This window comes from Garra rufa, chromosome 13 (assembly GCF_049309525.1).
Source record: "Garra rufa chromosome 13, GarRuf1.0, whole genome shotgun sequence".
In the NCBI taxonomy this organism is placed as follows: domain Eukaryota; kingdom Metazoa; phylum Chordata; class Actinopteri; order Cypriniformes; family Cyprinidae; genus Garra; species Garra rufa.
Window position 1 is genome coordinate 26,363,741 of NC_133373.1, and position 13,260 is coordinate 26,377,000.

Below are 13,260 nucleotides of genomic sequence, written 5' to 3' on the forward strand. Positions count from 1 at the left end.
TGTTTGTTAGGATAATATTTAGACTAGATACAACTATTTGAAAATCTGGAATCTAAAATCTAAATATTGAGAAAATCGCCTTTGAAGTTGTCCAAATGAACTTCTTAGCAATGCAAATTGCTAATCAAAAGTTGTGATATGTTTATGGTAGGAAATTTACTAAATATCTTCATGGAACATGATCTTTACTTCTGTTAGGACACCTGTGAGGTAAGTTTGAACTTTGAGATGTCACTAGGTGGATATTGTAGAGGAAAACTAAACAGTTGTATTGAACATAATGTCAGGAGTGTATTTATTCTAAGCCAGGTTTAATGTCAGGTTAACCAAACAAAGATGGGTTCAGAGGTCAGAGTTTATTTTAGGGTTAGTATGGCCAGAGTTTCTAAGACACAAAAGATGACTGGTTAAACTATCACTAATGCTAATTTGAGGTTTGAATTTGAGGTTCCCTTGTTTAAACAAATTGCAATATGTTCCAAAAATTATGGTTAGGCCACAGAAGAACAGTTGAGACAGCTAATAAATAACAGCTCACCATTATAAGCTTAAGTTTCCACAGCTTCACATCGCCATCTGGTGGTTGCGTTAAAAGTGGTGTTTTGGAAGCGGTCCAGAGGACACTCAAAATTAATTCTCCTAGATCACTCTTTGTCAGTTTTGAACATTCTGTACCATCCAGCTAATATCTTACCGTTGGCAATGAGAAAAAAACAGTTGAAATATGATCTCAAAAGATATTGACTAATATTTCTTTTGTGAACGTCAATCCTACAAGTCAGCACATGGAAGGAACTGTCCTGTAAAAGTCAAACGTAGATGTCTTACTTCTTAACTGATTCAATCAATCATTAACATATTACTCTGTCTGATGTCTCTAAGATATGTGCTCAGTTATCTTCATACCTGCTTTTAGATTATTTTGCCTGTAAATTCAAGATAAAAAAGTTAGAATGCAGCTAATCCATCACATTTTAGATATATTTCATACCATAAGCAGATTTATTCAGCCCACCAGTCTTAATCTCCAGGTTTTGTCGTTTGAGGTGAAATGAGAGCCATCATACCAAAACCTCAGAGATCTTAACAATTTGATGAAGAGGAGAACAGATGAGCAATACAGGAAAAGACAGACGGTAACTTGGTCTGTCAAACCCCTCTTTACTATTCATCTAATGTGTTACATCACTGGTGGAGGTCTGCCTAGCCATGCTAATACAAAAGTCAGAATTGATATCCATTTAAGGAGCAAAATGTTAGAAGCCTGAATTGTTTCTATATCAAATGTCAGTTTGAATGCTTACCTGCTGAAAAAGATAGATGAACTGGCACAGCAACTCAGCCTTCCTCACTGACATTATGTAATCACCTGCAAATATAATATGTGACTATAACATCTGTAAAGCAGAAAAAAGTGGATCAGTCTGGATTTATTAAGACTAAGTGGTAAGACAAACCGGCAAAACAGAAATTTTTGTATTCAGCAAGGATAGATTAAAAGTGACAGTAAAGACATTTTCAGTTGAAGTCAAACGTTTACATACACCTTGCAGAATCTGCAAAATGTTAATTGTTTTACCAAAATAAGAGGGATCATACAAAATGCATGTTATTTTTTATTTAGTACTGACCTGAATAAGATATTTTACATAAAAGATGTTTACATATAGTCCACAAGAGAAAATAATAGTTGAATTTATAAAAATGAACCTGTTCAAAAGTTTACATACACTTGATTCTTAATACTGTGTTGTGAGCTGGGGGTGAAAACTTTTGAACAGAATGAAGATGTGTACAATTTTATTATTTTGCCTAAATATTGTTTTGTTTTTCATTTAGTGCTGCCCTTCAGAAGGTACAGAAGATACTTACATGTTTACCTGAAGTAACCATAAGTTAAAATTTACCCTGCTCTTCAGATTTCAAAGGTTTTCACCCCCCAGCTCTTAATACATTATGTTTCCTTCTGAAGCATCAGTGAGTGTTTGAACCTTCTGTAATAGTTGCATATGAGTCCCTCAGTTGTCCTGATGGATGTGTGTGAAAAGATGGATCTCAAAATCATACAGTCGTTTTTGGAAAGAGTTAAAATACACAAAATGCTGAAAAAACAAAGAATTTGTGAAGAACAGTTACAGCAGACAGTTTAACTGTTCAGGACAAATTAAAAAATAACAAGCATTTTTATGATCCCTCTTGATTTGGTAAAATAACTAACATTTTGCAAACTCCAAAAGTTTGAACTATAGTGTACATTTGAATCTTTTGACAAATGAATGCTTATGTCTGTATTTCAGTAAAGTAAATGTAATCTCACATTAGTCAGTCGAATGCAATTCCAATATTTAGGTTTGCAAGGGCAGTGAAAAATGCTTTTTTGTTTCCCAGTGTCTGTCATTATCATTCCAAAAAAAAGTCTGTTTATCTTTAGACTTTTTTTGGTTAGACTATTTTTACACATATTGAAATAGTAGCTATTATTGCAGTCTAATAGTGACTCCTGAAAGAGTAACTATTATTATTATTTTACTGAAAGACTTGGATGGTGAATTTTTGTGGCTGTCTGAATATGAGTCCTAATGTTGGCTATTTTATTCCGTTTTCCCCATCAGTTCAGTAGCTTTTTATTTAAACTGTGGTAAGATTCATCTTCTATGACACATTCTTCAAGGAATGGCATTGGGGTTTTTTTAGCTTAACTTTAGATATTATTTTAGAACAGAAAAGAGTAAAAAAATTATAGTTGTCTGTTGGTTGTGGGGTGCTTCTGTACATTTAAAGATTCCATTTACATTACATCCATTTCAGTTTTGTTCACAAATATTTTTGCATTCACATTATTACATTACTACACCAGTAGATCCTTCCCAGACGTAGTTTAATGACAATATTTACTGTATTTAAATGCATTGTAAGTGGTTTGGCTGAACAGTTACAGTAATTCACAATTGGATTTTGCCTTTATTTGCTTTCAAATATCATCTGTATGATGGCAGCCTCAAAGTGCCTATATCAGTAACTACAGTTGAGGTCAAAAGTTTACACCTTGCAGAATCTGCAAAATGTTATTATTTTACCAAAATAAGAGGGATCATACAAAATACATGTTATTTTTTAGTTTAGTACTGACCTGAATAAGATATTTGACATAAAAGACATTTACATATAGTCCACCGATTTTTTTTTTTTTTTAATATATATACACTTAATTCTTAATACTGTGTTGTAAATGTGCCACAGCTGTTTTTTTTTTTTTGTTTGTTTTTTTTTTTGTGATGGTTGTTCATGAGTCCCTTCCCTTGTTTGTCCTGAACAGTTAAAATGCCCGCTGTTCATCAGAAAAATCCTTCAGGTCCCACAAATTCTTTGGTATTGTAGCATTTCTATGTATTTGAACTCTGTTCAACAATAACTGAATGATTTGAGATCCACCTTTTTACACTGAGGACTACTGAGGGACTCATATGCAGCTATTGCAGAAGGTTCAAATGCTCACTGATGCTCCAGAAGAAATAAACATGCATCAAGAGCATTTTTTAATTTGAAAATCAGGGTAAATTTAACTTATTTTGTCTTTTGGGAAACATCTTCTGTAGCTTCTGGAGAGCAGTACTAAATGAAAAAAATATGATATTTGGGCAAAATAATAAAAAAATTACACATCTTCATTCTGTTCAAAAGTTTACACCCCTGGTTCTCAATGCATTGTTTTTCTTTCTGGAGCATCAGTGAGCGTTTGAACCTTAGTTGCATATGAGTCCTCAGTGTGAAAAGATGGATGATTCTTAATACACAGTATTGGATATCATGTGTATGTAAACTTTTGAATTTTTATAAATTCTATTATTTATGAAACTATAATTTATAAAACTATTATTTTCTCTTGTTGTGGACTATATGTAAACATCTTTTATCTGGAATATAAAAGCCTACTAAATAGCCTACTAAATAAAAAAGCATGCATTTTGTATGATCCCTTTTATTTTGGTAAAATAATTTACATTTTTAAGATGCAAGGTGTATGTAAACTTTTGACCTCAACTGTATATGTCTATACATTATTCTAGTTTGTGGTTTCATGAAGCATTTCATGACCTAATGATCACATCAACACTACCACGATAGTCATCACCTTTGATAACACCTTTGAACTCAAGGTCATGAGATGCAAAAGGATCTTACCACTTACAAACATCAATTCTAACAAGATACTTACTGTAGATTAAAGCAGCATTGCATTACAATGAAAGTATTAATACAAAAAAAAAACTTTATTTGTGATATTAAAGATGATTTTTTTCTTTTCTGTTATGGACAATAGAGAAGGCCAATACTTAAAATTATCAGTAAAATCTACTTGTTTTTGATTTAGCTAAAGGCTTATGCTTTTTTTATTTATTAATGTAAAACAATTGTTGTCAGCCAGGGGCCTTAGCAAACCTCCAAAGGAATTGCAGAATGACTTCAAAGTATTTCAACTGTTGGTTTCTAGTTGGTTGAGACATTTCCAAGAGTGCTATTTTAACTGATGCTTCATGGTGAAACTACTGAAATGTTATTTTCCAAAGCCGAGCAATTCCACGAATGCCCCATCAGATGTCGCTAAACCCTCAATCCTCCGGTGCTTCACCCATCCCAGCATTTCAAGTTTGTATTTATTTGAATGGTCCTTCCTTCCCTCTGAAATCCACTCAAAATTCCCGTTTCTTCTTGGTTGCGCATGGAAACGTTCTCGGATATTTAACGTGCTTTAGGATGCAAAGACAACTTTACAAAATGTTATGGTGGGTGCTTACGACATACGCGAGGTTTGACAGCGTTGTACAAGTTCTAGGTTTTGTACGTGCTAAGTCCTTGTTTGCTAGCAGGTGATTAGCCTGACTTGTTTGTTTAGCAACTAAGCTATCTGCTGTGTTTTCATCACCTGCTTTGATATGCACTGGCCGGAGTGAGTGTAGACTAATCTCTGGACTTGTTTTTTTGCAATTTAGTCAAAGATTATTGACTGTTTGTCAAAGTGTAGTTGACTTAATTAGCTCGCCAGGGCTAACAGACTGTAAACCTAAACAGCAGCGTCACATCATTTGGAGGCCTAAAGCTCCGTCTGACAGATGTCTAGACATTTACCAGGAATATTAGATTGTTAATGTGAAACTTACTAGTTAAGTTTGATTGAAACGGTTCATATCTTCGGTTTCTTTCTCTGACTCAGCATAACGTGCTACGTGGTAAGGCGTCCGTTTGAAAATTACAAATCATCTGTTTGTGGTAATGAATTATGCAGTGTTATTTAGTCATAACTTGTGCATAACGTATATAGTATTGTCTAAATAGGTTTTGAGACACCATTATGAACTGCTTTTATTCTAGTAAATCCAGAACGTTTTCTTAATGTTAGCATATGGTTCCCGTTTGGTTATTTTTTTTGGAACAAATAATAACGTTCTAGGAACGTTTTCCGTAATGATAACCTATACGTAACGTTCACAAATGGTTATTTTTAGTTGTTGTTGTTTTTTAAATAACCAAACTAACGTTCACTGAATGTTCCAGGAAACAAGAATCTTCTAACGTTATCAAACTAACGTTCACTGAATGTTCCAGGAAACAAGAATCTTCTAACGTTATTGTGCCAGGCTGTCTAACAATAGCAGCTTTACATTTAAATATTTCATGAAGATCAGTTGACACTTTTTAATAAAAATTTGATTGTAGTATGATTCTAATCTCTAAAGGAGAAGCTTCACAATGAAGGCTTTGAACAAACAAGCCGCTTCTGTTTGCTTTAACAACATCATGCATCCTGTGTCAGATAATGTGTTTTGGTTTTGCCATTGTATTTCAGAGTCCCTTATTATGGCCACTGGAAGTCATGCTGGAAGTAATGCAGAAGTCCACAGGCTCAAGCAGGCCCAGCCTCATGATCTTCTCAAACGTATGGTTTGTTCTGGAGGTGAGAAGAACATGAAGGAGGTGAGTAAGAGACATTAATCTCTTTAAAATGACTGTTTTGTAATGGTGTAATGTGATGGGTAGGATTTATGGAGGTTCATTTTCAGTGATTTAATGTTGGAATACACTGTGCAAGACTAGATTTTGCCCCAATATTGCAGTTTGGATGTGAAACTCACACAGTGCATGATGGACAGTTTTCCTCTGTTAAAGGGATAGTTCACCCAAAAATTTTCGTTCCAAACCCGTAAGACCTTTGTTCATCTTCGGACCTCAAGTGAAGATATTTTTGGTGAAATCCGAAAGCTTTCTGACCCTCCATAGACACTAAGGCCCGGTTTCACAGACAGGGTTTAGACTAAGCCAGGATTAGGCCATAGTTCAATTAGGACATTTAAGTCATTTTTATAAACATGCTTGGAAAAAAACATTACAGGTGTGCATCCTGAGACAAAACAAAGGCCCTGATATATTTTAAGATCAATCAGTGCAATTTTGTTTCAGTTGAAACAGCTCAGACTTACATTTTAGTCTAGGACTAGGCTTAAGCCTTGTCTGTGAAACCGGGGGCAAGAGTCCTACCACATTTTAGGCACAGAAGGGTAAAAAGAACATCGACAAAATAATCCATGTGACATCAGTGGTTTAACCATAATTTCATGAAGTTACAAGAATACTTTTTGTGTACACACACACACACACACACACAAAAAAAAGACTTTATTTAACAATTGTTTCCCCTTTTTGGGTGAACTATTACTTTAACATGTATAAATGTGTAGTATATTTTAGCATGTAGGAATTCTAGCTTCAACTGTTATCTCTTTTCAGGTGGATTATTCACTTAAGGACGAAACCGATCAAGAGAGGTATGTTTTTGGGCCATAGCAATGCAAACTCGGTGACCTTTCTTGCTTTGAAAAGCTGACTTTGTAAAATGTCAGAAGGTATGAGCATGCAGTATCCTCCATCCCACAGATTTCCAGTGGGCCGTTGTGTGCACAAATACAGCAAAGCGAAGCGAGCGGTGGTTAGCAAGAAGAAAACGCGTCACTCTGGGGTGGGATCAAAAGCATGTCGGAGATCGCCCACCACGAGCAGGACGTCTGACATGGCAAACAAAGAAAATGAACTGACCTGCGCTGATGACGTGCAGGCTATTCTTTACAGTGACAACTGTGGGTTCCCTGTGAACTCTACAGACGCCTCAAAAATGGCAGGAGCTGGCTCCAAATACAGTGATTATTTTACCGAGGTGAGTTATTCTGCATGTTAATATTTATGCTGACTGTTCTTGTCATTCTAAGCCAATTCTTATTCATAATAGTCAACATGTGATCATGATATAGAGGGTTTTCACAACACGTCATTAAGCGACTGAACTAAACGAACCTCACATATTTTGCTGATTATTGCTGCTGAAAATAGTCAATTATTGTCATGTTTTGGGCTGTACTAATCGGTCAGATTGGGAAAACCTTTGAAGTACTATAGACGGTCAAAAGTTCAAGGAGAAGAGTGCAAAAACTGTCTAAGGAAACTTTACAAACTGAACCAGGATTTCCAGGACAAGAATCTTGTCACATTCATGTTTGTTCTTATCATTTCCATTTAGGTAGGTGATATATTAGGCTAATATCTTAACGAATACTGCTCCTACATATCTTTACCACCCCAAGTTCTCTATATGATTTAGTAGCTTCCACATGTTTTTCCATGGTCAAGACAGCATAAATTATCAAAACAACGTATTCAATAGGACATTAACCATGCAATCCATGCTGTTGCTTAACTCCCGAGTATTTCCAATATGGTCGTGCTTCTGCGTAACTGACCAAACGTGACATAACTGCAAACCCTCTATACTAATCAATCCCTTTTCTGTGGGTTAAGCATGGCAAACTGTGATCCATCATAAAATTGTTTTATTTGTATTAACTTAATTGTTTGTTGACTTTCAGTTGTCAAAGGACCATGAAGCAATGACTCATGTGCTCTTTGGAAGAAACCTGAGACTAAATGTTGCTTTAACTCTTTGGCGGAAAAACGCAAGTGAATTAGTGGCATACTTGAACAGGTTAGCAGTTTGACAATAATATTTCACAATATTACCATGCTCACTATATTTTGATCAAATGAATGAAGCCATGGGTGAGCATAAGACACTTTTAAAAACATCTTAAAGATTCAATTTTTGACTGCTAGTGTAAATATGCAGGTTTCAAAAGCTATGTCTTTACAAAATGCTGAATTGCCTTTTTCTCTCACATTTTTGGCGTTATTGATGCTTGCAATTCTACATTTTATGAATACCATAGTAACCAATTTACTTTTTTCCCTCCAGAATACAAGATGCAGGAGTGCTTGTTGACTGTTTACCTGTACTCACTAAAAGGTAGCCTATTTAAAACCTATTTAAAGTCAAAGTTTGTCATTAGCCCCTTTCACACAGCAATCCCGGAAAATTGCCGTAAAATGACTTTACCGGTAAATACACAAATGCAGTCAAACCAAAGTGTATTCAGGCACCTTCAACATTTCTCACATTATCACAGTTTATTCACTATAGTTTAAAAAATGGTTATAAAATATGACAAGAACTCAAGAGTTATTCTGTGCCAGAACAAATTCATCTTGATAATGTCAGATAACTTTGATTACAAATGTAACAAAACATGGTGAGCTGAAAGTGCACCAGCAATTCTACTGGTGGTCCACTGTATGAAGAATTTTTGGGTATCATTATATGTCAGAGTTTACTTTATTTTGCTATCCGCAATTACATTAATGAACCACCAGTAAAAAAAAAATAAAAAAAATTGACAAATTATATCTGGTGTCTGAATAATTTTTGGTTTGACTATATGCTGTTTACACAGGCAACGGCGTTCTGGCTTTTTACCGGTAAGAGACCATTCACACAACAGCATCAAAATGCTGTAAATTCTGTGATGTCGGTCATCAAAAACTATCTTTAAAAGCTTTATTCATATCTTCATCTGTCCAATTTGACAACATTTAAGTCGGAGTGAAAGGTATGAGAGGGTGATCAATCGTTTTTTTCTTTTATTCCAAAAACATTAGGATATTAAGTAAAGATCATGTTCCATTAAGATATTTAGTCAATTTCCTACTGTAAATATATAAAAACTTAATTTTTAATTAGTAATATGCATTGCTAAGAACTCCATTTGGACAACTTTAAAGGCGTTTTTTTCTGTATTTTGATTTTTTTGCACCCTCAAATTCCAGATTTTCAAATAGTTGTATCTCGGCCAAATATTGTCCTATCCTAACGAACCATGCATCAATGGCCCTTATGACTGGTTTTGTGGTTCAGGGTCACGTGTGTGAAAGGGGCTATTGTCACATGTTTAGATTTGATGGACATGTTGTTTCATACCAGTTTCTCCCTCTGTAGTCTTCAGGAAGAACAGCCGTGTATCTCATTAGGCTGTTGTGTTGACCTTTTACCACAAGTGAAAACAATTCTTAACACTAAATATGAAGAGTAAGTATTTTGTCCTGTATTTTTTTATTTGCTATTGTTGTTTATTGCCAATATACATTTTGCCCATGTTTAAACGGTTGAATCTTTTCCAGACACCTCATCGTAGCTTTACACTGGGTTCAATCTATCATTAAAAAATGGTGGTCTGAGCTCTCCACAAACAACAAAAGCTTGCACGATGGCTTTTCAAATGACAGGTGCTTCATTTTTACATGTGTATATACAGAAATAAAATCATAGAGCATCTTATAAATGTTTGCTGGAAGGTGTAACTGAGTATGTTTTTATCCAGCAGGAATGTTCAGGCAATGAAGACGATGCTTCTTGAACTCTGGGAGGGGAAGAGACACTTGAGTTCAGTTCCAGGAACTGTAGGAGAAACGGCAAAGGTGGAATGTTAAAAAAAAAAATTTCTTTAAAGTGAAAAATTTCAACTGTTTACAAAACACCAGACTTACCTTGTTTTCTTTTTTGTGCTGTCTTCGACAGGTTATAGAATCATATGTGTCACAACTGCGCTGATCATCATTGTAGCACACTATGGAGATAACCACTACAAACTCTTGGTGCATTTTAAGCTCTTTGATTGGCTTGGGATCTGGTGGTTCTGAAGCTCAGTAGGCTGTGGTGAATTGGGGCTAGATGAACTGAACAATTCAGACACTCCGATTTCAACACTGGAGGAGGAAGTCTTCCTGCAGGCACTGAATGACTGCTTCACATTGAAGTGGACTTGCTTAGGGGCACATAATCAACTCCATGAGACTCTCTGGAATCAGGCAACTCACTGAAGTGCCAAGCAGAAGTTTTAACTGTTGCACTTATAGTGCTATGGTGTGAATCTGCTTATGTGGATGTGATTGTGTAAGTGTACCTTTATCAGATGTTTTTTTTTTCAGTCATGCACTTGAATTGCAGGAGTTTTAAGTTATTAGTGTGTTGTTGTCCGTTGCCTGATCATGAATGGATATTTGAGTGTAATGTGTACATAGTGATTTGCTTTTAATCAGCTTTCAAATAAATTTCATAAACTGAATGTTTCTTGAAGTTTATATGAATATTTACTTATGTACATGTTAACTATAAGATAAAAATGACCATAACAACCATCTGCATGCACAACCCCAAATAACCCCATTTTTTAAGTCAATGTTTTAAAATGTTTGCATGTTATATTTAAAAATGATTCACAAAACCAGCCTGAGCGATTCGTTTACAAGTCTGACTGAACTCACTTGATTCATTAAGCTGAGAACAGATAAATGATTTGAAATAACAGCATATCAAATAAAACAAGACTGATGGGAACGCAGAAGAAACAGTACAAAATAAATATTCTGGAAGATATTTTAGTGTAACATTTGATTTAATGAGTTTAAAATGGTTATTGATGAGTGTACACACTAAATTGTGTTTAATTTAATCGCAGATTATATCAAGTCTTTTCCCTACTCATCATCAATCAGCCGTATTGGTGGCACCGAATGTAAACAAAGTCACCAAACGAATCTTGCATAATTTGCTGATTATTGGTACTGAAAATTGTCAGTTATTGTCATGTTTGGGGCTGTACTAATTGTTCAGATTGGGAAAAACATTTGGAGTACTATAGAATGCCAAAAGTTATAACAAATATAGGAGAAAAGTGTAAAAAACTGAGGAACAAAAGGCGTTTGTGGGTGGCCGAAACTGAACCAGGATATCCAGGGCAAGAATCTTGACAACATTCATGTTTGTTCTTATTTCCGTTCAGGTAGCTGGAATATTAGGCTAATCTCTTAATTAAAACTGCCCATACGTATCTCTACCACCTATTAACTTTAGTTTGTCAAAATATTGTGCCCTTTCCTGCTTACCAAGTCCTTCTCTATATGATTTAACAGCTTACACGGTTTTCGGTGGTGTAGGCAGCATAAATTAGCAGAAAAACTGATTCAGTAATACAGTAACTGGGCAATCCATGCTGTTGTTTACATCCGAGTATCTGCAATATGGCCGCGCATCCGGGTAACTGACCAAATCTTGACAAGTGCAAACCCACTATTAAGGTTTTAAAAGAAATACAAATACAAAATGAACACATAACGCAATAAACAGCATTATCTATCTATCTATCTATCTATCTATCTATCTATCTATCTATCTATCTATCTATCTACCTATCTACCTATCTATCTATCTATCTATCTATCTATCTATCTACCTATCTATCTACCTATCTATCTATCTATCTCACAATAATGTAAATGATATTTTAAACACGATTGAATTTTATTCAACAGGAACGGTTTAAAAGATCCGATTCGCAATAAAGAGTCAGGCTCCCATTCGAAACCCCCGCCCATAAAAACAGACCCGCCTCAGCGATAATCACGTGGTGTAACAGATGTTCTTCCGGTCTTTGCGTGCTGAGTTCCGTTTAACGTTACCGTTTACTTCCTTCAGCTGTGTCTTAATCCTGTGGTCTCGGTTGACGCGTAGTGAAATACTGTACATTTTAAACGTCATATATATCGTGTAACAAAACACGATGCAACAAATGAGGCGTCTATTAGATGTATATGTGGCGTTGCAGGCTCTGTTTGCGTTGTCATGGTGTTTTTCCGACGCAGAGCCGGGGCCTGTAGCAGGTTCTCTGTCGAATGGAGACCGCTTCAAAATTGAAGGACGAGCGGTCGTTCCCGGACTGAAAACACAAGACTGGATCTCCACAGCCCGAATCCTGGTGGAAGGAGAGGAATATGTTGGTTTTCTCAAGTGAGTTATCACCAGCAATGCTAACGTCGAAATAGTGATGTAAATGTGTCAGTCTTTGATTTAACGTACTGCCGCGTCTAACGGCATAATCTCAATTATAATTATAACTCTTTTGAAGCTTTCTGTCATGTAAATACGTTTTCTAATGTGTTTATGAAATAAGTGTAGGTTGTATGTGCCATCTTTGCGGGGCATTGTAAATTCAGATGAGATTGGCTGGGGTTTTATAACAGGATTTAACCACATCGCTTCCCTTGCAGGACTGATGGGAGCTTTGCTGTCAATGATGTTCCTTCAGGCTCATATGTGGTCGAAATCGTATCACCATCCTTCAGATTTGATCCTGTTCGGGTGGACATTACCTCCAAAGGGAAAATGAGGTAGCAGACATTTCCATTTCCTACCTTCTTCTAACATATGAATTCATGAGCACCTAACTTAATCTCAGAATGTTATTGAACCGTAGGGCACGCATGGTGAATTACATCAAAACCTCAGAAGTTCTTCGACAGCCGTACCCTCTTCAGATCAGATCCAGTGGTCCACACACGTACTTCATGAAGCGGGAAACCTGGGGCTGGACTGATTTTCTGATGAACCCAATGGTACAATCATATCATTTCTCTGGGTCTTCCTTTAGACCTTATTCACTGGAAATTATTTAGTCACAATTTTAAAAATCAGTTATTGTACTTATTCTATAACTAGATTTATTTATGTCATCTAGATTTACAAATGTATTACAAAAACTCATTTTTAGCGTCATTTATAATTAAATGATTTATCTATGATGTAGTATGTGCTGATGATGCTTTCTAATAGCTCTTGTGACTTAAAATATTTTGTCGTCCTTAGGTCATGATGATGGTTCTTCCCTTATTAATCATCGTCCTGCTCCCAAAGGTGGTAAATACGAATGATCCTGAGATGAGAAAGGTATTGCAAAACAGCAAGTCATATCTACAAGTGTTACATCCTAAACTGATGTTCTCTTCACTGTATAGTTGAAGTCAAATGTTTACACACACCTTGCAGAATCT

The 13,260-nt window shown here is 35.6% G+C and overlaps 2 protein-coding genes across 3 annotated transcripts in view; both read left to right on the plus strand.

Moving 5' to 3' along the window:
- Positions 1-4,643: 4,643 nt before the first annotated feature.
- Positions 4,644-10,499, plus strand: katnbl1 (katanin p80 subunit B-like 1). 2 transcript variants are annotated; one of them, XM_073816666.1, is made up of 10 exons: positions 4,644-4,784; positions 5,846-5,973; positions 6,784-6,821; positions 6,931-7,207; positions 7,914-8,029; positions 8,297-8,347; positions 9,374-9,463; positions 9,556-9,660; positions 9,756-9,852; positions 9,953-10,499. In XM_073816666.1, the coding sequence occupies exons 2-10, from the start codon at positions 5,857-5,859 to the stop codon at positions 9,983-9,985; spliced, it is 924 nt and encodes a 307-aa protein (XP_073672767.1). In that variant the 5' UTR covers positions 4,644-4,784; positions 5,846-5,856; the 3' UTR covers positions 9,986-10,499. The 2 variants fall into 2 exon arrangements, with proteins under 2 accessions (XP_073672767.1, XP_073672768.1); XM_073816667.1 differs by having other exon boundaries at positions 9,759-9,852.
- A 1,375-nt stretch (positions 10,500-11,874) lies between these two features.
- The window catches only part of emc7b (ER membrane protein complex subunit 7b), a 3,393-nt gene continuing 2,007 nt past the window's right edge, over positions 11,875-13,260 (plus strand). The window contains exons 1-4 of the mRNA XM_073816761.1: positions 11,875-12,220; positions 12,481-12,600; positions 12,687-12,825; positions 13,076-13,156. Of these exons, the coding sequence (XP_073672862.1) occupies positions 11,994-12,220; positions 12,481-12,600; positions 12,687-12,825; positions 13,076-13,156 (567 nt within the window). The 5' untranslated portion in view covers positions 11,875-11,993. The remainder of the gene's footprint in view (positions 12,221-12,480; positions 12,601-12,686; positions 12,826-13,075; positions 13,157-13,260) is intronic.